At 58.4% G+C, this 26,823-nt stretch overlaps 1 protein-coding gene across 3 annotated transcripts in view; it reads right to left on the reverse strand.

Annotated features, from left to right (window-relative positions):
• Positions 1–415: 415 nt before the first annotated feature.
• Positions 416–26,823, reverse strand: part of PRDM15 (PR/SET domain 15) — a 66,835-nt gene continuing 40,427 nt past the window's right edge. For all 3 annotated transcript variants that reach the window (XM_047797041.1, XM_047797048.1, XM_047797054.1), the window contains 17 exons: positions 26,444–26,573; positions 24,719–24,900; positions 24,508–24,602; positions 24,121–24,208; positions 19,854–20,021; positions 16,968–17,059; positions 14,718–14,849; positions 14,076–14,210; positions 13,653–13,816; positions 12,862–12,941; positions 12,502–12,621; positions 11,140–11,271; positions 9,508–9,591; positions 8,972–9,147; positions 4,836–4,916; positions 2,509–2,718; positions 416–1,386 (listed from right to left, as the gene is read on the reverse strand). In XM_047797041.1, coding sequence (XP_047652997.1) covers positions 907–1,386; positions 2,509–2,718; positions 4,836–4,916; positions 8,972–9,147; positions 9,508–9,591; positions 11,140–11,271; positions 12,502–12,621; positions 12,862–12,941; positions 13,653–13,816; positions 14,076–14,210; positions 14,718–14,849; positions 16,968–17,059; positions 19,854–20,021; positions 24,121–24,208; positions 24,508–24,602; positions 24,719–24,900; positions 26,444–26,573 — 2,549 coding nt within the window. In that variant the 3' untranslated portion in view covers positions 416–906. The remainder of the gene's footprint in view (positions 1,387–2,508; positions 2,719–4,835; positions 4,917–8,971; positions 9,148–9,507; positions 9,592–11,139; positions 11,272–12,501; positions 12,622–12,861; positions 12,942–13,652; positions 13,817–14,075; positions 14,211–14,717; positions 14,850–16,967; positions 17,060–19,853; positions 20,022–24,120; positions 24,209–24,507; positions 24,603–24,718; positions 24,901–26,443; positions 26,574–26,823) is intronic.

Raw genomic sequence — 26,823 nt, forward strand, 5'->3', positions numbered from 1 at the left:
CGGGAGATAAAGTTCTTTTTAAAAGAAAAAACCATACCGAAAATGGACGCACAAATTCTATTACAAAGACGCCCTGGCCAGCGACCTCCCGGGCCCCTGGCCAGCGACCTCCCGGGCCCCTGGCCACACTGACCCCGAAGGCGGGAGGAGGGCGTGGCCACACAGGGCACCTTCCCACCAGGTTTCGGCCCAGGCTGGTCGGCAGAGCGAATCTGACGCAACTCAAATTTCCAAGAGGAAAAAGAGAGTTCGAAATGCGGTGCGGGGGGCTCAGAATCCAACTACAGCAGCTCGGGTCTCAGTGGAGGTGCGGGTTCGATCCCCGCCCAGTGCAGCGGGTTAAAAGGATCCGGTGTCACTGCAGCTGCAGCTCGGATTCAACCCCTGGCTGGGGAACAGCTCTATGCTGTGGGTGTGGCCCTACAATAAAAAATAAAAAACCAAAATAGAACAAAGAGGAAAAAAGCTACTTGAACTTGTGTCTGCTGTTTGCAGAAAAGTCCGGGAGCAGGAGGAAACTGTTCTCATGCAGCACGTGCTATGCTGGACCACAGGAGCTGCGCTCTAGAGGAAGAAAACAAGCCAACCTCCTGCCTCCCCGACAACACATTCTTAGGATGCGGCTTCTCTGCGTTTCACTGTCCCAAACCCTGTGTCCATCCATCCAGGTTCTGGGAGGGAAGCCTGGGGATGGCTGGCCTGCCGGAGGTCACTTCTGGAGCTAAGTGACAGACCATGACGGCTGCTGGGGGGTCGGGAGGTAACTCGGCAAAAGCTAAGCCGACCTCCCCACCCTCTGCAGTGCACGTGGTTTTTGCTCGCTATCCAGCAAACAAACCTCAACAATAAAGCAAAACGAACCAACCACCTGTCTGGAGTGCTCTCCCAGCCTCCCCGCAACACGTCTCAGTAGCTGTACATCTGCGGCTGCTGCTCGGCCGGGCCCTGGGGCTGCGGGGCCTGGGGCGGGGGCGCCTGCGGCTGCGGGGGCGGCAGGACGTCCGTCTGGGGCACTGCCCGCCAGGTGAGCGGGTGCTGCTCGCCCAGCTGGCTCCCCAGGGGCGTGATGGAGTTGACCAGCGTGGTCAGGTTGATGAAGTGGGCCACCGACTGCGGGTTGGAGGCTTCCGGCTGCGGGTGGATCTGGAGGTCGTTCTGGCGGTTGTGCAACATGGCCGAGCCACTGACGGTGTCAAAGGTCACGGTCAGGATGGAGTTGTCCAGCTGCAGCTGGCGCTCCGGGGTGGTCAGGTGCCCGACGGCCACCGGCTGCAGATTGGTAAACTGAGTCCCCGCCGTGGTGGTGATGGGGGTGACGGTGATGTTGGTGAGGCCCACCGAGCTGGATGGCGCAGTCACATTGGGGTCGCCCAGCGTCACCACCACCTGCAAGAGTCACACACAACGCGGCCCAGTTAGTTTCTGCAGCACGGAGAACAGAGGAAGCTTCCGGGGCTGCCCTTTGGGACGGAGGCTGGGTCGTGGTGCTGGAAGGACCCCAGGGCAGGCCCAAAGGAAGGAGGTACAACCCCCTCCGGGGAAAGATGAAACCAAGCTGATTCGTCCCAGAAAAAGAATTCTGGTGAAAAAGAGATGCAAGACACAGCTATAATTGTGGAGGCCACCCGCCCATCCGTTGGAACTGAGAAAACAATTCCGGGGGCTGGAATAATAGAGAAAGGTAACTAACAAGGAGAAAAACAGCACAACCTTCACGCCCTTTGGGCTTCTATAAAGAGCTGCTGGAAAGTGAGAATCCCACTTTAAAGCTAAGAAGGGCGTTCCCGTCATGGCACTGCAGAAATGAATCTGACTAGGAACCATGAGATTGTGGGTTCGATCCCTGGCCTCGCTCAGTGGGTTAAGGATCTGGCGTTGCCGTGAGCTGTGGTGTAGGTCGCAGATGCAGCTCGGATCCTGCATTGCTGTGGCTGTGGTGTAGGCCAGCAGCTGTAGCTTCGATTGACCCCTAGTCTGGGAACCTCCACATGTTGCTAGGGTGGCCCTAAAAAAAAAAAGAAAAAGAAAAAAAAAAAAAAACCTAAGAAGGGCCTTGAATAAATGCGCAGTCCCAAGAGTTAATAAATGAGAAAGAAAGCATCACTCCTGCCCTTGGAGATGGAGGAAAGGCCAGAGAGACACAGGATCCCTGATGGTCAAGAGAGCTGGGCTCAGATACAGCTGGGGGGCGCCGGGGCCTCCGGACCCAGCGGGGAAGGTCAGCAAAGGCTCCGTGAAGGGCAGCGGACTGGCTGGCCACGTGCGCCAGTGCCCAGAGCCGGGTGGGGGCTCCCTGACCAGCCGGCACACTCAGCCCTCATCCCCACCCCCGAACTAGATGCATCCCTTCTCCCAGTCGGGGGGCTGACCGTCCTTAACATGCTAGACCCTCGTGCTGTGCTTCCTGGGTCTGAACGAGGAGATGCTGAAGGGGAGATGGGACGAGTGCTAGTGCAGCCGGGGTCCCAGCCCCTGCACCCGGGCCCCCAGCCAGCTGGGCCCAGCCACCTGCTGGATGCTCTGCACGGCGGAGTCGGTCTCGTCCCCCACGCCGCCCGGAAACGGGGCCTCCTTCTCCGAGAACTCGCTGAAGCTGGCGTCCTCGGCGCCCGCGGCCCCCGCCTCCTCCTCCGGCTTCTGCTTCCTCTTGTGGGTTCTCCTGGCGCCTTTCGCGTGCTTCCCTTCGGCTAAATCCTCCTGCTCCAGGCTCAGTTCAGGCTGCAGGAAAAGAAGGTTTGACGACACTGGGGTCAGTGGGTCGTGCGCCCGCGGCGGCCGGTGCATCGCAGCGCTGCCCCGACCGCTCGTGTTCTATCCTGCACGTCTAAGGACTGGGGCGAGTTCCTGTTGGTTTCAGTTGCTTTTATGTTTTTCCTTAAGGGAAAAAATTAGATATAAGTCATATTTTAAAAAAAAAATGTTGTCTTTTTAGGGCCAAACCTGCCCTAAATATGGAGGTTCCCAGGCTAGGGGTCGAATTGGAGCTGCAACTGCTGGCCTACACCACAGCCACAGCAACGTGGGATCCGAGCCGCATCTGTGACCTACACCACAGCTCACAACAATGCCAGATCCTTAACCCACTGAGTGAGACCAGGGATCGAACCCACAACCTCATGGATCCTAGTCAGGTTCATTACCACTGAGCCACAGTGGGAACTCCCACAAGTCATACTTTTAAAAGCTGCATTTGTGTTGAAATAGAAATATCTCTGAAAACAAATTTTTTGAACCACAGTTTCAACTCTGTTGAGCTCAGCCTGAGGCTGAAAATGCCTTCGCATCAGGGCTCTTGTCACCAGGCTGAAACAAATGCACTGTGGACATAGCCTTGGGTCGAAATGAGTCTGACCACGAGAACTGTATGGTCATCTTTCTTGGGGACGGCAGTAGGGCCCACTGGTAACAGCGACCCCAGCCAGGGGACCCACACAACTTGCTCTGAGCAGCTGAGCACAGCCTGTCCTCCGACTCGCAGCTGGGATCGCTCAGCGCTGCAGAGGTCACCAGGCAGTGGCGGCCAGCAGGGCTTTCCACCCTGGTCTGCCACCCTCCTCCTGGTCCTCTGGTGCCATCCCATGAGACGAGGTCCCACCCGGTGGCAGAGAGACCCTCAGGAGGCCTGCCAGGGTAGGGCCACTGAGAGGCTGCCCTGTTAGGGTGGACAGGGTCATGGGTGTTGGAGCTGCTGAGGGGGCCCAGGTGCTCAGGACAACCCAGCAGCGGAGCCCTGCGCCCAAAGTGCCATTTCAAAACACAGGGGTATAGACACAATTTAAAAATAACCGAGGGAGCTCCCGTTATGGCACAGTGGAAACAAACCCAACTAGTATCCACGAGGACGCGGGTCTGATCCCTGGCCTTGCTCAGTGGGTTGGGGGTCCGGCATTGCCATGAGCTGTGGTGTAGGTTGCAGAGGTAGCTCAGATCCCATGTTGCTGCGGCTGTGGTGTAGGTCGGCAGCTGTAGCTCCGATTCGTCACTTAGCCTGGGAACTTCCATGTGCCACTAGCGTGGCCCTAAAAAGCAAACAATAATAGTAAAAAAATACTGATAGCATGACATCTTCTCTTTAATATGAAGATTTTAGATAAAGGTATTGGCTAAAAATTCCTTTAGAAAAGTAAGTTCACTTAATACATGTAAAGTTGTTCTGCTTATAACAACCTCATCATGCTACATTTTTTGGAAACCACCTGCGATGGTTAGTTTTGAGTGTCAACGTGGCTGAGCTGGGGTGCCCAGCTGTGTGATCAAACGCTGTCATCTAGATGCAACTATGAAGGGCTTTTTCAGGAGCGGTGAATGTTTAAAGCAGTGGATGCTGAGGAAAGCATCGTCCGTAACGTGGGTGGGCCTTGTCTAATCAGGTGAAGGCCTCGAGAGAAAAGACTGAAGTTCCCGAAGGAGGAGTGGACTCGGGCTGCAATACCCACTCCTCCTGGGTCTAAAGCCTCTCACCTGCCCTACAGATTCTCACTCGCCAGCTCCAGAGCCCTGCGGGCCCATTCCTTAAAATAAATTTCTCTAATTCTCTCTCTGTGTTCTCTCAGCTATTTTCTCAGGGGGAACTCTGACTAATAAACCATCTCTTCTCCAAAAGAGATGGTGAGCATTCAGAAAACTGAAATCCTAGAAACTTTTACAGAAACGGAAAGGCTCTTGGGGTGACGACCAGCCAATAAAACAGAGAGGTAAACCAGTGCGAACAGTGGGTGGTATGTCCCCCAAAGGTTGCTGAAGATACCCCGCGTGAGCCCCACAGGTCAGACATTCAGGAGCGGCAGGCGCCGCCCCCCCAAAGGCCCCGCCCCCGGGCCAGGTGCTGCGCTCACCTGGACGATGCCGATGGAGGAGGCATCGATGGTGGTGGTCTCTGGGAGGTGGTCCAGGTCGTCAATCCTCACGGCCAGGACCTAGAAGTGAGCACAGAGCCCTGAGCCCCGGACACCGGGCCTGGAGGACGGGAGTGCCTTTGAGGGCAACGGCACCCAGACATGCGGCAGATGGGCCATCACCCTGAAGGCACTCACGTCCCCACGGGCTCTGCCTGGGACTTGAACACCTGAATTCCAGGATCCAGGTGGGGCCTCTCCTTCCCTCCTCCCGGGTCCCCTCTTCAAGTTCTGCTGTGCTCCTCACACCTGTGGGTCACCTCGCTGTCCACTGGCCAAGGGTGCAGACCCCTCCCCCACATAACGTGCTCGCAGTAAGCGCGTCCTCACCGGGTCTGACTTCAGACCAAGAACAGAGGGGCTGAGATATAATCCTGTCCTACGAGGAAGGACCAAGGATGCGGCTTCACACCAGCTTACTTTTCTTGGCTTTTTAGGGACGCACCTGCGGCATATGGAAGTTTCCAGGCCAGGGGTCAAGTCGGAGCAGCAGCTGCCGGCCTACAGGCGACCCGAGGAATGTCTGTGACCGACACCATAGCTCACAGCAATGCTGGATGAGGCCAGGGACAGAACCTGCATCCTCACGGATACTAGTCGGGCTCCCTCCGCTGAGTCACAGTGGGAGCTCCTACACCAGCTTCTTTTTAACCTGAGACGTGTCCAGGTACTGTCACCTGTCAGCTCTGATGAAGCGGCCGCTGCCTCTGTCTGCCCACCCACGAGCCACTGAACGGTCCTCGCACACAGACCCTCAGGCTGTGCCCACATGGCCCCCTGTGCCCACACGGCCCCCTGTGCCCACACGGCCCTTCCCCCCGCCTTGAACCTCGTCCTGCTGTAGTTGTGACTTAAGTGAATGATGGCACAGCCAGGACCATGGAACCCATGCGCAGAGAGACCAGAGAGCCCTGCAGAGGCTGGTTCCCGGGAGCGGCTAAGGGAGCGGATCGGCGAGATCGGGGAAAACCGGGAGCATCTGTCTGTAGGGGGGCCTCCACCACGCGGCTCAAAACAACTAAAACAAAACGATAGGGAGTTCCCGTGGTGGCGCAGCGGAAACGAATCCGACGAGGAACCACGAGGTTGCGGGTTCGATCCCTGGCCTCGCTCCGTGGGTTAAAGATCCGGCGTGGCCGTGAGCTGTGCTGTAGGTCACAGACGTGGCTCAGATCCTGTGTTGCTGTGGCTGTGGTGCAGGCCGGCGGCTGTAGCTCCAACGCGACCCCCAGCCTGGGAACCTCCATATGCCGTGGGTGCGGCCCTAGAAAGACCAAAAAAAGACAAAAAAGAAAGAAACCCCACAAAGTTATAGACTACAGGTTGTGGGTGTGGCTTCCTTAAGAAGGATGACAGGAACTGTATCTTCGGACTTAGGTTCCACTGTCGCTGTCACTACCTCCACCACTGTCACCCGTCACTGTTACCACTGTCACCACCGTCAGTCATCACTGCTTCCACCACCGTCGCTGTCACCACCATCTGTCATCACTACCTCCACTGTCACTGTCACCTCTGCCACTGTCACCATTACCTCCACCGGCACTGTCACCACTGTCACTGTCACCACCATCAGTCACTGTCACCACCACCACTGTCAGTCACCACCGTCGCTGTCACCACCATCTGTCATCACTACCTCCACTGTCACTGTCACCTCTGCCACTGTCAGTCACCACCGTCGCTGTCACCACCTCCAGCAACAATGACATCATCAGCGTCCTCGTCACACAGTCCAGTGGCTGATGCCAAGGAAGAACCACCAAAGGAGCATTTGCTGGCTTTACTCTCATGAGGAGAGAAAACTGCACGTGAAAAACACTTTTTGCATTTCAATTTTTTTTTCTTTGCTTTTTAGGGCTGCACCTGTGGCACATGGAGGTTCCCAGGCTAGGGGCCAAGTCGGAGCTACAGCTGCCAGCCCACGCCACAGCCACAGCAATGCCAGATCTGAGCTGCATCTGCGACCTGCACCACAGCTCACTGGCAACCCTGGGTCCTCAACCTACGGAGCGAGGCCAGGAATCGAACCTGCATCCTCATGGATGCTAGTGCGGTTCGTTACCACGGAGGCACAACGAGAACTCCCTGTTTAAATTTCTTTCATGTAACAGTCTTTTAAAGCAGAGAGAAAGACTATACTTGAAGTCATAAAATGGTATCGATTCTGCGAGATCCAGAACATGGGAAAGTGGTTTATGCTCAACATCTTAACACGTTAGCTGCCCTCGGACGGCCCCCCGGCCCCCGGGTCTCTGCCAGTACCAGCGGGCGCCCACCACGCACGCCTCCACAGCCCGGCCCTGCGGCGGCACCTGCACTGCTCCCTTGCGGCTGGCTGGCTGGGGGTCAAACAGTCATTTGCAAAACACTGCAGAAGTAGGGTCACAGCGCCCTCTAGGAGGGCGTCCCGCGAGCACAGTCATTTTGAATCTAAGACTCCCCCTAACTCCGCAGGGGAAGCATGACACCTTCCCACCGCTAAAGGCTTTCTCCTGTTTTAACCATCTGCAGCCCCTCTTTCCAAAACTGCCTCTCCCTGGACACACAGTGGGTTCTTTCCGCTCTCCTCCTGGAATACTTATTCCCCCTTGTTTTTTTTTGGGGGGGGGTCTTTTTAGGGCCACACCTGCGGCAGATGGAGGTTCCCAGGCTAGGGGTCTAATCAGAGCTGTTGCTGCCCGCCTACACCACAGCCACAGCCACCTGTTACCTTTATGGTAACTTTCTATCTGTCAATGGCAGTAATACCTTAAGATATTTCTTTCTTCTTCTTCTTCTTCTTCTTTTTTTTTTTTTTGGCTGCTCTCAGTGTGTGTGGAAGCTCCCAGGCCAGGGATCAAACCTGCGCCACAACTGCAGCAATGCCGGGTCCTCGACCCACCAAGCCACATAGGAACTTCCTGTTTCAGTTTTTTTCCCTTCCCTTATTCTCTCTTTATCTTTTTACGGTCACACCTGTGGCACATGGACGTTCTCAGGCCAGGGTTGAATCAAAGCTGCAGCTGAGGCCTACGCCACAGCCACGGCAACACCGGACTGGAGCCGCATCTGCCACCCACACCAACGTTTGCGGCAATGCCAGATCCCCAAGCCGCTGAGTGAGGCCAGGGACGGAGCCGGCGTCCTAACCCGCTGAGCCACAATGGGAACTCCTCCCTTTGCTTATCCTCTTGAAACTACAGAAGCTGTAAGTGTTATGTGGCTGATGCAATCAGATATCTTGTTTGAAAGTTCTTTTGCTGCTTTTGCACTTAGAAAGTCTCCCTCTTTTCTGAGTTCCCGTCGTGGCGCAGTGGTTAACGAATCCGACTAGGAACCTTGAGGTTGTGGGTTCGATCCCTGCCCTTGCTCAGTGGGTTCACGATCCGGCGTTGCCGTGAGCTGTGGTGTAGGTTGCAGACGCGGCTCAGATCCCGCGTTGCTGTGGCTCTGGTGTAGGCCGGTGGCTACAGCTTTGATTAGACCCCTAGCCTGGGAACCTCCATATGCCAAGGGAACGGCCCAAGAAAAGGCAAAAAGACCAAAAAAAAAAAGTCTCCCTCTTTTCAGTGACACGAGAGCTATTTTCCTGCATTTTCTTCCAGTTTTGCTTTTCCGTTTACTTCTTTTTGGAGTATGCTGAATTATTTAGCACCTGGACCTTTCTTTGGGACCAGCCTCCACATGAGCCAGCGTCTACCTGCCTCGGTGTAATTCTTCCCTCTTGTTCCTCAAAGCTGCCTCCTAATCAGCCCCCAACACCGCGTGGGGGTCTCCAAAGGGAATGGGGGAGGGCTCAGGGCTGTACTCTCATCTTGCTGTAATCCCAGCAGGAATAGTTCACAACCTCAGCAAAAAATGCATCTGAGGCTCTCCACGCATTCATTCGGCGCCTTCTACACGCAGGCACGGAGGAGAGAGTGGAGACCCGGGCCCTGCCTGGAGGAATCACACGTCTGTAAGGGCCGGGGGTGGGGGTGGGGGGCTGTGAGCCAACGTGGGGGGTGGTCTCTGAGTGTCCCGAGCCACCAGGCCGAGGGGCCGCGCCTGCGTGGGGAGGGCCGCAGGGAGAGGGCGCGGCCACCCAGGCTCACCTCGGGGTGCTTGCGACGCATGTGTCTGCTCATGGAGGCCCTGGTGGACACCTTGGTCCCGCACAGCTGGCAGCTCTGCGCCTCGACCTTGTCGTGCGTGAGCTGCACGTGCTTCTGCAGCATGTACTCGGTGACGTACTTCTTGTCACACACGGAGCACGTCCACTGCTTGCCCACTTCCCACGCACGGGGAGGGAGAGAAGCGGGGTCGTCAGTGGGGTCACCCTCCACCCGCGCAGCCAGCGTCGCCGGCCAGGTCACCCGTGCTACGGTCGCACCACGGGACCAGCAGCACGGCCCAGCCAGGGATGAGCGGCCTCCCCCGTCACGGAGCCCAGAACCCCGTGGCTGCGCCAATGTTTAAAAATCCCAGGATGGACATTTCAAAGTTTCCATGGGCTGAATGTTGGGGGTGGGGGGGAAGGAGCCACCGTGAAGGCAGAAGGGCGCCAGAGAGTCTGGAAAAGTTTTCAGATGGGGTGGCGGGGCGGGGGGGGGGGGGTATCCATCCCAAAGCCCCCCCCCCCGCCACTCACCCGTGTGAATGAGCTTGTGCGTCTCCATCGTGTTTCGCTCACTGAAGGTCTTTCCGCACAGCTCGCACATGAAATCCTTGATCCCTGCGGGGAAAGGCAGGCTCGGCCTCACGTTTCATGAGTGTTTCAACCACACCCCGAAGCCGTCTTGTCCCTGACACGCGTCTCTACAAGTAGGGGCTTCGGGGGGGCGGGTAGAGGTCCGTTACCAGGAGGCCACAGACCCTAACCGTTCATTCCCAACCTCGACCAGCCAACGGGCTTGAAAGCTCCCCTCCTGCAGGCGCCCGGGCCAGCTCCTTCCGAGGCCAGGACACTTTCAGCCCGGCACCCGGGGACTGCGGCGGCGTCTAAATCGGCAGAAGCCGATCCGATGAGCTCCCTCTGCCCAGCTCGTGATCAAGGAAAGGCAGAGCCACGTTTACGACTGTGAAGGTCTGTATCTGCTTCATTGCAGTTCCGAGGGCTCAGAGGAGTCGGGGCCCTCACCCTGCCGCCTGCAGCCAGGGAGCAAGCAGGGCCTGGTGGACTGTTTCTAAGCCCAGAGTGACAAGGAGGTGCCCCTGAGAATTCCTCTTCAACAAGGGCTCCCCCCCAGATGGAAACAAGGCAAGGTCAAGGTCCACTGATCTTGGTCCTGCATTTATGGAGCCCCTTGTCCGCAGGACCCGGTGCTCACCATGGCTCTCGGAGGCCAGAGGGACAGAGGGCACTCCGCCCCAGCGGCTGGAGTGTAATGAGACCTTAGAGGAGTGTGACCCCGTCCCGGGGGATGAGACTTCCAGAAAAAAGGAAGCGAAAACTGGACGAGCTTCCGCCGGAAAAGAGGAGGGCCGCACACTTCTGTGAAAGCCAGCGCCGTGGGGTTGGCACTCAGGGGGAACCCAAAGCAGACTCCTGGGCAGCTGGACGGCCCTGGGGACAGTGAGCGAGGTGGGCGCACAGGGCGGCTGGGCCAGGTGGTGGCACGACCCAAGTCCATTTTAGAGGGGACACTAGAGGCGCCTACCAGAGCTTTCAGGAATGGATAACCCTCTCTCTTTCTGATTCCCATCAGAGTTCTCTCTTTGCAATGTACATATATATTCCTCCACGTTCTCCTAAAAAGTGAACTTGTATCTGTTTCAGGGGCTGGCTGTTCCTCCACTGGACCGTGAACTTCCACGCACATCAGTCCATGCAGCTCATCGCTTGTATGGACCTCTTGTCCTTCTTAGCGGACACGCCAAGATTTAGCCACTGCCCTGATGGACACTTAGGATGGTCCAGGGTCTCCCTTCGGGATGTGTCCAGATGACGACCTGACGACCACTGGGTACACACTTCCCGGCCCTCTTCTGATCACCTCTCGAGCTCGGGGGAGCTCCTGTAGGGAGAGCGCCGAGCGGAAGGGAAGACGCAGGAGAGGGGGCGGTAGCCTGGGTTCTGCGCGTGCGCAGGGGTGCAGGGCCCTTGCGGGGAGGAGGAGCTTCTGCGAAACTTGCTGCCGAGCCCACCTCCCAGGGGCTGGATCACAAAGCTTGCGGCCGGGTGGGAGCTCAAGCCCGCGAGGAGCAGGGGCAGCTCCTCCGGCCGTTCCCGCGCCAGGCCTGGCTGCCCGCCGCGGTGCCAGCACCGTGGCCGCGGACTCACCCGTGTGGCGCTTGTAGTGCTTGAGCATGTTGACCTTCTGCGCGAACTTGCGGTGGCACTCCCGGCACTCGTACTCCTTGATGCCCTTATGCAGCTTCATGTGGTGGCGCAGCGCGTGCTTGGTCTTCATGCCTGCAGGGTGGGGCGAGGGGGCGCGGGTTGGCGTGCCCTGGACACTCGGGCAGGGCCCCTAACGGGGCGCCCCGGAAGCCCCTCTCCACCCCCCCCCCCACCTCCGCCCTGGACAGTGCACACCCCCCTCCCCATGCCCCGACCCCTAACAGCGCCCTACCCCAGAAACACCCCCCCCACCCACCCTGCACGTGCGGCCTGATCCCTAAGCCTGCCCTACTGGGGAAGCCCCCTCCGCCCACCCCACCCCCACCCAGTTACAGAGAATCTTGCAGGTTTGAAAAGTAAGTAGACGTTATAGACATTTTTTTAAAAAGACAGAATAACTGGAATAAAAAACGCAGTGGACAGGTTATAGCAGATTATATGCCCCCGATGAAACAATGACTGGAGCGGAAGATACATGCAGCACGAACACAAACAGATGCGACAGATGCAAAAGACTGGTTGGGGGGAGACAGAAGGCATAATGGGAATTCTGAAAGGGGCGGGTTACTACAGAGGATGCCCCCCCGACGTGTGCTCCCCCCAGACTCCTCTCCCCAGTGCATTGGGAGGTGGGAAAGGAAGGCACCGGGCACAGAGCACTGAGCTGATACAGCCAGAGAAAGACCCGCAGAGCCAAGGCTGCCCAACAGCTTTGTTTTTAAACAGACATGGATTAAAATCTACCATATACTGGGGTTATGTGCCCTCCTTACACTTAACTAACATGAGCTATTTTACTGACAGTTATTATGCAATTAATTTCATCGGACTCAAATACCAGGCACAGCAATCCCTGCTCACAGTAAATCACCGTCACTACACAGGGGGCCCCAGGCTTGGTTCTAGTCAGTGGCCGAGGACTTTGCATCTATGCTCAGGCCATGGGGTGACTCTTAGATTATTCTGACTTTGAACAACTGTATGTGACACTATTTCTTTTTTCTTTTTCTTTTGGGGGCCCCCATGGCATGCCGACGTTCCCTAGCCCGGGACAGAGCCGGAGCCACAGCAGTGACAATGCCGAATCCTTAACCGCTAGGCCACCAGGGAACTCCTATTTCCCTACTTTTAAAGCATTTTCCTTGTGCCTGATTTCATCCTGCCTTCCTGCCTCGGGACTGATTTCTCTTCTCAGCCTCATTGAAACACTTCGTGTCTTGGTGTTCAGTCAATGACCCAGCTCTAGGGGACCGGTTGGCCTGGCTGCCCCTCCGTCTGACCACCCGCCCTCCCGCAACTCACCTTTCCCGCACTCGGCGCACAGGTACTCCCGGATGTTGTCGTGGACACGCATGTGCTCCTTCAGCATGTCCTTCCTGGCAAAGGACTTCCCGCACTGCTCGCAGGCGTGGCTTTTCACACCTGACAGATGGGTCAGACTTTCACTCCGGGAAAACGGGACCTGCCCGCAGCTGGTCCATCTTTCCTCGGCCTTCGAGGGGATGGGGTGGGGGGGACCGGGCAGGGAGGGGTCCTGCTGGGGATGAGGTGGCAAGGAGGCCTGGAGAAGCACGGGCAGGGAGGCGAGCGTGACCGCTGGGCACGAAGCCCACGGAGGGGCGTGGTCAGCATAGGCACCCATGTCCTGGCAGGAACGGCTACCTGTGTGGATGAGTTTATGCCGCTCTAAGTTCCCAATGCTGTTGAAGATCCGCCCACAGATCTCGCACGGGTGGATGTACCTGAAAGGAGACGCGGGCTCAGGAGGACCGTCAGCAGCAGAGCACACTTGGCTAAGTGCCTCTATCAGCAGGTGGCGCAAAGACGGTGCTGGGGGGCAACAAGGGACACAGATTTTAGCCTCCATCATGGGCTGAACTGTGTCCCCTTCAAAATTCACGTGTTGGAGTCCTGACTCCCAACACCTCAATATGTGACCGTCCTTGGAGGTGGGGTCTCTACAGAGGTGAAGGGAAAAATGACACTGGGATGGACCCTAACCCAGTATGACCAGTGTCCTTATAAACAGGGACACAGAGACACACACACAGAAGGCCGGGAGGACACAGGGAGGGGACGGCATCTCCAAGCCAAGGGGAGAGAAGCCCGGGACAGTTAGTTGGTCCCTCATGGCCACAGAAGGAACCAGCCCTGCCTGACCTAGAACCTGCGGCTTCTAGAAGCAAGATAAGACGTTTCTGTTGTTCAAGCCACCCAGCCGGCTGCCCCAGCCGACTAACCAGCCTCTGAACAGGATCATTGCCGGACATCCTTCCATGCGGCACGGATGACGGGCTGAAGCCAGAGGTGGGGCTGGCCTGCGCCTCCCAGACCCCGCCCAGGGCTCCCCGCCCAGGGCTCTGTGCTCCAGCCACTCCTGCGAGCACCTGCCTCTCTGCAAGGAAGCCCGGCCTCCCCCGGCACCGCGCTGGACGCTGGCGCCCTGGCCTCACTTCTGCACGTTGGGATCGGGCAGGTTCTCGCGGTGGATGACCATGTGCGCGTGGTAGGTGGCCTTGAGGGCGAAGCGCCGGTTGCAGATGCTGCAGCCGTAGCCCTTCTCCTTGTGCGTCTCCATGATGTGCTTCAGGTACTCCTTCCCGCGGCCAAAGGTGAGCTGCGACACGCCCCACACGGTCACGCCCAGCGCCTGTGGCCCCGGAGCCCCCAGCCCCCCACGCCCCCCCCCCCCCCAGTAAGAAGCAGGTACCAGCTCCTCCCCCAGCTCCTGCCCGGAAGGTCCCACCTTGACATCCGCCATCCCCGAGAAGCACCGAGACCTGGGGGGGCCTGCCAGGTCCCCTGGGAAGCGCCCCCTGCCCGCCCGCCCTCTGCAGGCAGCAACCCCAGGCACACGAAGGCCCCGGTCTAGTTACCTGACACCTTTTGCAGCTGTACTTGTGGGGCTCCGAGTCTGCGCTCTCGTCAGAATTGTCATCGTTTTCTTCGGAGGAGATCCCGATCTTGCCGATAAACTCCTCCCTCTGGTGGTCGTCCATCAGCGCGATGTCCTGGAAAGCGGCCACGGTCCGCTTTCTAACATGCGCGGTGGACACTTGACCCGGGTATTTGCACCTGATGCAAACGGCTCCCTCGGGTCGCCCGGGACGCCCCACGCCCCTAAGTCAGGGCCCCTAGGCCTTGTCTGCGTTCAGGTGGCTCTGAACGCCGGGGCCGGGAACTGCCAGGTCGGTCCCGAGCTAGGCGGTGCCTCGGCACCACCTACCCGTTTCTTTTTCCTTTTCCCGGGATCGACACTTCTCCCGCCCAGAGCGAGGATGCAGGATCCTCCCTGCCCGACGCCCCCTCCACTCCTGCCTCCCGTTCCTCAAAGGCAGGGAGGGAGGCACTCCACCCTGGCCCCTGTCCTCCCCTCGAGAGGTCCCCAACGCGGAGGGATTTTTAACTGGAGCCCGGTGAGTGGGCTGCAGGCGACACAGCAAACAGAGCTCACCTACAGAGCCACGAGGGGGCCGCCCCCCCCCCCCCGTGGCACTGTCCCAGCGCCACCCACTGACCTTGAAGTGGACATGGATGTGGTCCCTGAGCACGTCCACGCGGAAGAACTTGCGCCCACAGATCTCACAGGTGTACTTCTTGTCGCCGTGGGTCAGCAGGTGCTTGTTCATATTGCTCCTGCAGGAGAACACCTGCGGGCGGGAGAGCCGGCTGCAAAAGCCCGCCCCGTGCACGTCGGGCCTCACTGAGAAACCATAACCCCGCTCCAAACGGCAGTGCTCCCCCCTGGAGTTTAAGTGACAACAATTCCTCAGTGTTTGAGACACAGAGAGTCAGTCAGTTGGTGCTAGAATCGCGACTGTTGAACCGTTTCAATTCATGCTTACGTTATGATACATAATGAACTGCTATCTCGTCTCCACTCTACATGGCATGCGGCTCCACTTTATTCAGCTCACTTAAATATTTCCCTAGGATGAGGCTCCCAAGAAGCCGGTAAGTCCCAGATAAGAATGCAGTCTTCTCAAAGGGGCTATCAAAGAAGGATGCCACCCTCAGGGGGTGCTTCGTATTTCACGCACAATTCACGTCGCCTCCCCCAGCTTCTCCGTGTTGCCAGGGTAGACTGAGGAGTGTGGAGACGCGGTCATTCGCCCACTACCTGTCCACGGGGCTGGGCCAGGGGCACTGTGGTCCACCAGCAGAGCTCAGCAGCCAAGGCGGGCGGCAGAGACCACTCCCAGGGCCCCCCGATCTGAGTCTTGACCTTCCCAGAGGCCAAGCAAGCGGATGCAGGTCTCCTTCGAGCCCGCCTGCCCGCGCGTGTTCTCAGGTGGGAAGCGTGACGGGTGAATGAAAGGGAAATGGCTCGCAAGCAACAGGGGCTGATGCCTTCACAGGACGTTTCTTTCCAAGACCTGCGGGTGGCTTGGGGCGGGCAGCCCCGAGAGGCTGGGAGGGAAGTCGAGTCAGCACAGCAGGAAGACGGGGCTCCCGGGGAGGGGCAGAGGCGGCAGGGGTCCGCCAGCACCTCTGGTCCAGGTGGGGGGGGGGGGGTGCTGGAAACAAGGAACAGTCGGAGGAGTGAAGGATCCAGCTGTGGAGACATTTAGCCTCCTCCACTGCCTGCCCAGACCCTGTGTGAGTGTTCGGAGAACCTGTCACAGCATGTCAGCCGCACCCCTGGCTTGTTTCACACACGTGATGTCCCGAGGACACGGAAGGGACGTAGTGCCACTGCTCCTCCAGAGCCAGTGGTCAGAGGGCAGCATGACCAGGACACGTGGGGACACAGGGCACGGCCTGCACCCACCCTGCCCGTGGGCAGCCCGGTCTGGCCACCTGGGCTCAGGCATTCTGCTGCACCAGCTCCCCTGACCCTCCGGCCTCGCCAGCCCCCAAACCCAAACTGAGTCGGAGCCCCAACACAGGGCCCACAGACCACACTACCCTGCGGAGCTGTTGGCTTTGTGGTTTGAAAACAATCAGAAAATTTCCCATAAAAACACACATTTCCGCTTTCTCTTGAAAAGGTCAAAAGAGCTGGCAATGCTGCCACGTGCTGGCAGGCGGGGCGAGTGACAGCTGGCCACGTGCCCATGGCCTTCACCTCTCCACCAGCCAGACCTGGCGGCTGCTGCAGGGCAGCGAGGCTCCCGTGGACCGTGGCCAAGAGACTCTGCGAGCCGAGTCACGGGAGCTGAGCCTGGAGGACCAGCAGCCGCACGTCTAGCCGGGGCCAGGAGCTCATCCACAAAGACCACTGGCATCTGCCATGGTGAACCGATGAGGCCCAGATGGCAGCTGAGCAATGCCCACTGCTGGGCACAGCCCAGGGCTGCTCGGATGGGCAGTGTGCTCTGGAGTTTAGGGTCTGCTGAGGACTCAGCCCTCTCTGATGGCCAGCTCGGACAGCCAGCTCAGACGCCCCGGGGGCACATCTGCTTACTTGGGGCCCTGGCCTCCACAGACCATGCACGGAGCACAAGGCCATGGCCAGGTCAGTCTCTCACTGGGAAATGCTGCAGGAGACCTGCACTGACCAGGGAAATAAACCGGGGGCGTCCCACGGGCCCTCGGCTCAGGGTGCGGGAGACAGAGCAAGGGCACCGGGTGACGGAACATCACAGCCATGCTCCCTCCCTGGAGACCTGCCTCGGTGGCCAGAGCTGAGATGACAGGAGGGCAGGGGCTGCCACGGCTCAGGACACCGAGTTTCCATTCGACCCTAAACACTCCTCCCTGACACGCGGTGGGTAGAGCTCAGGATCCCCTAAAGAAACCGGGTCCTGGACCGGCGCCAGCCTTACCTTGCCGCACACCGGGCACCCCGATGGCTCCTTCCTGTAGCGCAGCAGGTTCCCGCCGGCCTCCGCGTCCTCCCTCTTCACCCGCCGCACTCCTGCAACCCCGCCGGAGAAGGTCAGGACCCGCAGGACCGGCCACGGCCGCCAGGACACAGGGCTGCCCTCGGTGGGACCCAGGAGCCAGCGCTACCTGTGACGCACCTGCGCCACCCGACACCGGCCCCGGGAGAGAAGGCAGGCGGCCACGCTGTGGGGTCCGTGACCGTAGCCCGGGCCACACCTGAAACTCAGAACGCCAAGGGCGGCCAGTGTCACGAGTTTCAAGATGCAGAGGCATTAGAACGCCCTTAAGAAAAGTGTCTGTGCTCAATCTAAGGGCCCCAGACAAAGGTGGGGTTCTGAGAGGCTGCTGTGAGTATTAAAGACACAATATTCAGGAGTTAATCCACTAGTATCCAGGAGGATGCAGGTTCAATCCGTGGCCTTGCTCAAAGAGTTAAGGATGCCGTGTTGCCGTGAGCTGGGGTGTAGGCTGCAGGTGGGCTTGGGTTCTGCGTGGCTGTGGCTGTGGCCAGCAGACGTAGCTTCAATTCCACCCCTAGCCTGGGAACGTCCCTATGCTGCATGTGCAGCCCTAAAAAGGAAAACAAACAAACAAACAAACAAACAAAACCACTAATATTCATCCTTCAAATTAAATCAGCCAAGTAGGGATCAAGGTAAAAGGTCAGGCGATACTAAAATCGCTATGGTTTTAAGGCATAGCTATTCATAATAGACTTAGAAGTTTGCATGAAATGAGGAATATTTGTTTCTTTTTTTTGTTTGTCTTTTTAGGGCCACACCTGCAGCATATGGAGGTTCCCAGGCTAGGGGTCCAGTCGCAGCTGTAGCCGTTGGCCTGTGCCACAGCCACAGCAATGCGGGATCCGAGCCACGTCTGCAACCTACACCACAGCTCACGGCAACGCCGGATCCTTAACCCACTGAGTGAGGCCAGGGATCGAACCTGCAACCTCATGGTTCCTAGTTGGATTCGTTAACCACTGAGCCATGACAGGAAGTCCTAGGGAATCTCTGAATAAAAGAAAGAAAAGCCCCCTTCTCGTGGCCTCTCTGTACACCACTGACCCGTCGTTCTGGGACATTCCTGAGTAACACAGGTGAGCACAGAGCCGGGCTCAAGAAGGCCTGGCAAAGCCGGCCTGGAGACCAGCACGTCGCTCTTCAAAAAGCTCCCAGCAGCATAAGCACACGGGTCTGTGGCGGGTGTGGACCACGCTTCTGCACAGAGGGGAAACCCCGGCACGGCCACACTGCGTCAGCTCATTCCCGAGGAGAACCGTCAGAGCTGTGTCAGCTCTAAGACGTTGCAAGATGAAGCTATAAAAGGCAACCCAGGTGACTGTCAACCAGGAGACACCTGACTTCCGGTGTGATGGTGGTGGCAATATGGGCCCACCTGGGGCTTTACAAGGGGGTCCAGTTTAAGCAGCCCAGAGGGCCAGGCACCATCGTCACCGCACAGGTGAGCAAACAGAGGCCCAGGAGCATGGCCAAGGCCACCCGGTCACTAAGTGGACACCAGGCTGGGCTGGAGAGGCCCTCAGGGCGCCACCACTCACAAAGGGAAGGGGGTGGAGTTATGAACCCGCGTGAAGAACGGCCAGGTCAAGAGGCAGAGCGCAAAGGTGACCCAGGACGGGATGTGATTCCAGGCTTGTTTTAAAAGCTGTGACCACACGTGACAGCACAGCTAAGTGCAGTGGTCAGACTTCACACAAACACATCTTCGTTTGCAAATCTTGGTAAAGTGATTTTTTTCTAACTTTCATAAGAAAGTGCTCTGGGAAGTTCCTATCAGGGCTCAGCGGTTAATGAATCTGACTAGCATCCACGAGGACGCAGGTTCAATCCCTGCGTTTTGCTCAGTGGATTAAAGATCCAGCGTTGCTGTGAGCTGTGGTGTAGGTCTAGGCGAGGCTAGATCTGACGTTGCTGTGGCTGTGGTGTAGGCTGGCAGCTGCAGCTCGGATTTGACCCCTAGCCTGGAAACTTCCATATGCCACAGGTGCAGCCCTAAAAAAAAAAAAAAAGTGCTCTGGTCAGTGAGTGCCACTTACAGAGAAAGGCCGGTCAGCCAGAGGGCGGTAGCTTTTAGGGTTAAAAACTAGGCTTACCAAATCTACAATGCTGCTTTCAAAAAGGATCCGTCTGAGCAGGTTCTTTAACTGAGCCTCCCGGTGGGGTAGGAGCTCAGGACACACCTGTGCCCAGACCTTCCCCGGGCGCCCCGCCTTCTCGTCGGGGCTGCCCTGCAGGGTCACCACACCCACACCTCATTTCCTGCTCTGCCTCCTTTCTGCATCCCACCCGTTACTGACCCCACTGAAGTCCCCTTTCTCCTGTGCTGGCCTCAGGGAAACCCACCCCAGGGACAGGCAGCCCCCAGGCACGGTGGGTGCCATCGGGGCCCCTGGGGAAACAGTGTAGGAGGGACGAGCATAGTCACTCAGGGCCCCAATAGCATCTCCCCGGAACCTGCTGCTCACGCACACAGCGGAAAGCATCCCCTGTGTGAGATTTCCTTCATGATTTTTCCTACTTCCGGTCACATCAAAAGCATTTTCTCACAATGTTAAACTCTTTGAAAACCACGTTTTTGGTGACTGCCTAACACAGTCCTACGAAGAGTCCGTTCTCCTTAACTGTCCCCGCCGTGGGCACTGGGACGTTTCTCAGGTCCCACCAACACGTGGCTGTGATCGCGCGTCAGCACCTCTTGATGCCTGAGCTGATGCCGTCGGGCGGGGCCGGTCCGAAGGCGCCCACGGGGCGGTGCCAGCACATTCCCCCCACCCCACCCCGCCCGGCCGCAGGTGCGCTCACCTTCCAGGTGCCGCCTCTGGTGGTCCAGCATGACGTCCTTGCGATAGAACATCTTGTTGCAGACTTCGCAAGCAAACTTCTTGTCCCCGTGCTTCTTCTTGTGCTTGGAAAGGTTGCTGTTGGTGGAGAAGAATCTGAAACACATCTCACACTGGAACGTCTTGTCATCTGTCAAGGAGGCAAGCAAAACACACGGCGGGCCGCCTTCGGGTAAATGACATCGCGGGCAGGCACCACGTGGAGGCCGAGGACGGGTGAGGGGCGGGACTGGGAGACGGCGCCACCGGAGCTGACGTGGCCCCTGCCAAGCCAGGCCTGAGCGTCCTGCAGCGCCAACACCGAGTGTGTCATCCTTCCCCATGGGCCGCACCCGGCCCCTCCCCAACGGCACACATCTCCCGCCGCATCTGAGGATTCCTAGCCCGACACGCCCGAGCCACAGCCGTCCTGGGCCCTCACACCCGACCCGAGCTGACTGCAGCCCCTGCCCCTGCCTCCCCCAGCCTCAGAGGAGCTGCATCCTTCCCCACCACCTCCTGGCTCAACCCTCCACCTGCTCCTCCGAAGCCCACCCATCACCTGGCCCTTGCCCTCCCACCTTGCCCTCCTGCAGGCTCCTCCCCCGAGGCATGTACAGAACCCCAATTCTTGTTTCTAGGCCCCCCTTTAGCAGACATGCACCCCACCCCCACCCCACAATGAAGCCTCCAGAAACACCCACCTCCGGGCATCCAGCCTCCCCTCCAGTCCCTCTCCGAAGGTGGACAAACCGCCCCACCGGGGCCTCTGATGGTGCCCAACCTGCTCTCTCCCTCCAGCACCCACAGCATCCGCTTGGCTCTCCTGCCCCCTTAGCCATCGGCCGGTTTGAGGGTCTGCCCCCATGAGCACAGGAGCGGGGACCATGGGCTCCTGCACAGCCCTGGCTCCTCCTCACGGGTCTGCCTCTCCCCCCGGTTTAAGCGGTCCTGGGGCCCCACCCTGCAAGGCCCTCAGCCAGCGCTCTCCTGACTTGTCCTGTGCCCCCACCTTCCACGTCACCCCGGCCACACCCACCTTGCTCCTTTAGGACATGCAGCGGTCCAGGGGGCCGCCACCTAAGCCAGCCCCAGAAGGGAGCCCTCACTGCCCATGGGCCCGTCTGCAGCACCAGGAACCCTGTCCTGGGCATCCCCCTCCAGAATGAAGGCCTGACGACACACCGGGTCACCCTCATTTCTGGGCCCTTGGCTACAGCCCACCGACCAGCTCCCCAAGCAGCAGGTGTTTGCTCGATGCACAGGGCCCAGAGCCCGAAGGCAGCTTCCTTTTCTACGGTGATTCTGACTGAGGTTCTTGCTCTTGGCGGCACATTGGACCCTGCGTCCGGGAATCTCAGCCTAGGTGCTGCTGCCATTTGGGCCGTGTCACTTTCTGGGATGCAGGTGGAGTGACCTGGGCACCCTTGGCCTCCCTCTGCCAGGGGCCAGCAGCCTCCCCCGAGGCTGCTGTTACAACCCCACCGTCTCCAGACTCTGCCCCATGTCCCTGGGGGCTCAGGCCTCAGCGGTGGTTTAACTGCTTGCAGGTGACTGGCTGTGCAGCCCACGTGGAGGCCTGGGGCTACCGGCACCCCTGTGCACGTGTCTGGGTGCACAGCACAGATGCTCAGCGTGCAAACATCTTCATGCCCATTTTAGTGGGTATGTAATACTCCACCCGGTTCACACATCACAACTGGCTTCGTTACTTTTGCCATAATAGGCAATCTGGTGATCCTTCGTGATAGAGGGTTTTTCCTGCTAGAGCGACCCAGCAGGATTTTTAGGACTGAGACACCAGAGTCAGGCCATCTGCCATCCTGCTTTGTGAAGGGCCATGCCATCCTGAGGCTGGCCACCAGATCACAGGGTGGCTCTTCCAGCTGTGGCATCCACAGGCCACCTTCTCCCACCCACGATTCCACTGCCCTCACGGTCCACAGTCATGTTTTAACAAAATGCAGTGACGGAGAACAAACACATGGCATGTGGTCAGGCCACTCGAGATGGCTGTCCTCCTGCTCCCTGTCCATCCCCTGTTGGACGGGCCCCGACTCATCGCCACCCTGCCCACGTGCACACGCCAGACCCACGCCTCCAGCTGGTGAACGTCTTAGACCTGAGGCCAGAAAGGCTCCACCTGCTAGTTTATTAAAGGGAGACCCCTGCCCTCTGATGGTCGTTAACCTGAGGGGCTGGGAGGGATGCGCCCAGCTGCTGGTTCCCCTGGTGACTGATGAGGCCACATGACACCAATTCCCCTATAAAGGGGAGCTGCTGGCACATGATGGGGGGTTGTCACTCCGGGACCTTGGAGTGAGGTCCCCCGTCCAGGGAACCACTGCCATCTGTCACAGTCTCTGAGCTCTCGTTCTGGTCTCGAGGCTGGGGACCTTCAAGGCTGCAGGCCAGGGGGTGCGGCCCAACATGCGGGGGCACAGGGCCCCCGGGAGACGGGCTGGGGGGCTTCTGGGGGACCTGTCTTGCCTGAGGGCCTGGCCATGGAGTCAGACTAAGGCCTCCTCACGCCAGGACAGGCCCTGCTGAGCGAAAGCCTGAGAGAAACCCATCAGACCACTCCTCTCGAAGCTTCTCCTCGATGCTGCACACACCCCTGACTTCACGTCCACGGGAGACACGCCCTCTGAGCGTGAACCCCATGCCGGAAGGTACAGCGACACGCAAGCCAGGTATTACCCAAATGAGCTCAGTCCCCAGGTTTATCCTCGTTTTCCAGCCAAAACGTCTAACCTTGGAAATCAGAGAGAAATTGCATTTCAAGTCACAGCTGCTGTCATCTCTATGTAACAAAGAGAAACGACTGGCTTAACAGAGTTTTTCTGCTGATATTTAACCACTATCACTCTGACTTCTTGTATTCCTTCTGGTTCATTCATGTCCAGAGAATTAGACAGAAAAAGAGGACGCTGTCTCTGGCTCGACTTTGAGTCGCTCAACCAACACCCCCACCGGGCAGGGCGCAGAACCGAGCATGGCCACACGGGGCGCCGTCCCGCCTCTGGTCAACAAGTGCAGCTGAAGCCCAGCTGACCGACAGGGCGTCAAAGAGAAGGGTGGGGGATTTCCCTGGGTTTGGGGGACCCCTGGGGGGCAGGGCTCAGCATGCAGGTGGTGCAGTACACTGGAAGTCCATCTAGAAGCTTCCAAGGCCACTTCACGCCCGTGACGGACGCAGCAGGGCAGCTGGAGCTCAGGTGAGACAGACTCACCTTCCACTCAAAAGCTCCTCTGTGGGATCAAGGCCCCATGGATGGAGGTTCAGATGGAGCCCTCAGAGAAGAACAAGCAAAGGAAGCAAACAAAGGGACACGCAGAGGCTGCGGGAGCAGGTGCCAGCCCCTGGCCAGTGGCAGGGAGGGACAAGGATGCTTAGGTAATGGGGTTGAGGGTTCCCCGAGATGCGAGGGGGCGCCAGCACGGAGACAGCGAGCAGTGATGCACAGAGGGCTCGCCAGGAAGGGGGTTCGGAATCAAAGGCTGACCTGGTGGGTCTCTAAGCCCACTGCCCCCAGCGTCCCTCCCCAGCTGTGCGATGATTCCTAGAGGAGGAGCCTCAAAGACAACAGTGAGCCCCCCCCATCCCTGTTCTCCCTGCGTGGGAACGGGGGCAGTGAGCCTTCATCTACGGGGCACGGGGACAGGACAGGGCCCCCCTTCAGAGGCTGGGTTCCTACATGGGTGTCCCCTGGCTGGACATGGGGATTTACTGGCCACGTACACTTGCCAGTCATCAGCTCAGCCAGAGGACAGGGCCTGAGACCTTTGCTCAGGCCCAGAGATCCGTGTTCACCCAGGTTGGTCCAAGCGCGCAGGCTTCAGCTGCCTGCGAGCAAGTGCGGCTCCATCGCAGGAACAGAGATGGGAGCAGAGGCAGGCGTCGAGCGGAGACGGCCTGCGAGGGCACAGCCAGGGCCCCCAGACACGGGCAGAGGACCACTGACGGAGGTCCTGCCAACGAGGCAGAAACCCACCCCTCCGGCCATGACCCCACCTCTTCTGCGAGTTCTCCTGCCGTCTGAGAGCAAAGCCTGACCGGCCGCTTGCCTTTCTTAGATGCGGGCCACATGTAGCCGCTTTTGAAGAATAATAGGAAGTAAAATAAATTCCCTTTACATTGGAAATTTCTACCTGTGTCTCTGTAAGCAACAGCTGCTTGGCTAAAGGTGAGCGGCTCCCTTAGACCCAGCGCCGGCGCGGCTCCCACCCCGCCCGGCGCCTGAGCGCACCTGTCCGGCAGTTGTGGAACTCCAGCGCGCTCTCGATGCGGAAGGTCTTCTCGCAGGTGCCACACCGGTACCTGTACTCGCCGTCGACCTGGTGAGAGGGGGATAGGGAGCAGGTGCAGCTGGGACACCCTCCGGCAGCCCCCGGCATACGGCCCCCAGGCCTCCTCTGCTCCCCTCCTGCCCAGCTTAGCACCGTGAAGGGTTGCTCAGTCTCGCCATGCCCCTGCTCTAGAAAGAGAGCCCCGCATGCAGGGGCCCTCCGGCACCAGGCCGGCTCCTCCCTGAGCCCTGGCAGCACCTGGCCCGGTGTGGGCTCCCCTCGTTGCTCTGGCTCCCCCTCCGCCTCCCACGACTCCTTCCAGGTCAGGGGTCTGGTCCATCACCCACCTCGTTCCTGCTGTGCTTGTAAGACACGTGCTGCTTCAGACTCTCCTTGCGGCTGAAGAGCTTGGCGCACTCCTCGCATTTAAAGAGCTTGTCACCTAAGGAACGACCAGCGAGGAGCCACTTTGCTTCTCCGGGTGCCCATGGAGTGGGTGGTGCCCCCCGGGACGGGCCACCCGGCCCTTGGAGCAGACGCGGCGGCCGTGGGACTCACCATGTGAGCGCACGTGCCTGCTCAGGTTGCTGCTGTTCTGGAAGATCTTGCTGCAGAGGCTGCACTGGTACACCCGCCGGTGCTCCCCCAGTTGCCGGACCAGCTTCCGGCGGATGCCAGGCCGGCCCGAGAGGATGAGGCTCCTCTTGAGGGTGATGGTGCCGCCCTGGTGATGGGGGAACCTGCCAGGTGAGACGCACGAGCTGGTAAGACAGGGCGGAGACGGGGTCGCTGGAGAAAGAAGCTCAAGGTGACAGTTATCTTGGAAAGAGCTTCCAAAGCTTCCCAGGCGGACGGGGGCGAGGGGGGCAGTGCTCGCGTGTCCCCCCGGCTTCAGGAAGTCTGGAAGGGAGACACCCTGACACACAGCGGCATCGGCTGGCTTTCTCTGTACCAGCCACGCATCTCCCTGGGAGTTAACGCTGGCCGCCTGGAAGCTTGGCGCTCAATTTGTGACTCCGCAGGGGAACCAGATCTGTCCCTATTTTTGTTTTTTTTTTTCCGACTTGGTCTTACCTCTACCCTGGTTTGTATTTTCCCTGAACCTGATTTTTCGAATTTTTTCTCCCTATTAAATGTGTTTCTGACAGTAAGTGACTGAAATGCTCTGAGCATGAGAGTATGAGCTTCTGACAAATCCTCTGCTGTTTTAAGCTTTTGCACAGGTTCCCAGATTATACAGGACCAGGCACGTTTTGACATTGTAGGAAGCATTCCTGAAAAAAAAAATGCCACTATCTCATTCAGCTTCAGGCCCCCAAATCACCTGAGAATAATAACTAACATACAAATATTTTCCTTGTTCAAAAAAAGAAGGAGCTCCCATCATGGCTCAGTGGTAATGAACCCGACTAGTATCCATGAGGTTGCAGGTTCGATCCCTGGCCTCGCTCGGTGGGTTAAGGATCCGGCGTTGCTGTGACCTGTGGTGTAGGTCGCAGACACAGCTCAGATCCCACGGGGCTGTGGCTGTGGTGTAGGCTGGCAGCTGCAGCTCCGATTCAACCCCTAGCATTGGAACCTCCATAAGCCACAGGTGCGGCCTAAAAAGACAAAAGAAAAAGCAAAAAACAGAGAGCAAGGTGTTAAACTGATAGAAGTTCAAATACCAAGGGTTCTGTTACAGCCGTCCTCACACTAGCCAAAAAGCAGAAGCGACACGAGTGTCCCCCGACAGATGGATAAACATCGTGCGGCCTCTCCACGAGGTGGGACATTGTCCCGCCTCGATACAGAAGGAAATCCCGACACGGGCTGCGATGCGGACGAACCCTGAGGACGCCCTGCTCCGTGAAATAAGCCAGTCGCAGAAGGACAAATACCCCCCGCTTCCATGTGTGTGCAGTCCCTAGAGACCTCACAGAAGGCCTTCAGAGCGACAGAACGTGGAACGTGGGTGCCAGGGGCCGGGGAGGGGGTGACGGGGAGTCAGAGTTTCATACGCATGGAGATTCAGCCTGGGGAAGATGAGAAAGTTCTAGATAAGGATGGGAGGTTTTGCACAGCTATGTGAATGTATTTAAAACCACCAAGCGGTACGTTTCAAAATGGTTAAGATGCTAAGTTTTATACCAAGTGTATTTTACTGCAATTAAACAAACTGTTAACGGTTTCGCAGCAGGTGCGCAGTTAAGCCCTGAGCCCCAGGATGTCCCGTCATCCGGCCTTCCCGCCGCGCTGGATCAGCCGCCACTGGCGCCTCCTGCCCAAGAGGGACGGACGTACTTTGGCGCGGAGCCGGCGTCGGTGGCGGTGGTGGCCAGCTTCCCCAGGACCAGCTCCATGATCCGCTCGTCCGCCGCCGCCGTCGTCGAGGTCACGGGCTCCACCTCGGTCATGATCTCCGCCACGTGCTCTGCGTGAAGGACAAGCCAGGTCACCAGAGCCAGGGCCAGAACCGAACCAAGCCGACGGCCCGAGGGCCGCAGCCAGGCCGGCATTGTAGACACGGACCCCGAGATTTACACAGAAGGAAAAAAAGCAGCCATGGTGCAGAACCCACACATTTGCCTGCAGATTTTAGAAAAGCAAAATGTGATTCTTAACTCAAAGCCGCAGTCACCGTTTGTGATTCTTTTTAAAAACCACAATAGTCACACACTATT

Source organism: Phacochoerus africanus, chromosome 1 (genome assembly GCF_016906955.1).
Source record: "Phacochoerus africanus isolate WHEZ1 chromosome 1, ROS_Pafr_v1, whole genome shotgun sequence".
Taxonomy (NCBI): Eukaryota; Metazoa; Chordata; class Mammalia; order Artiodactyla; family Suidae; genus Phacochoerus; species Phacochoerus africanus.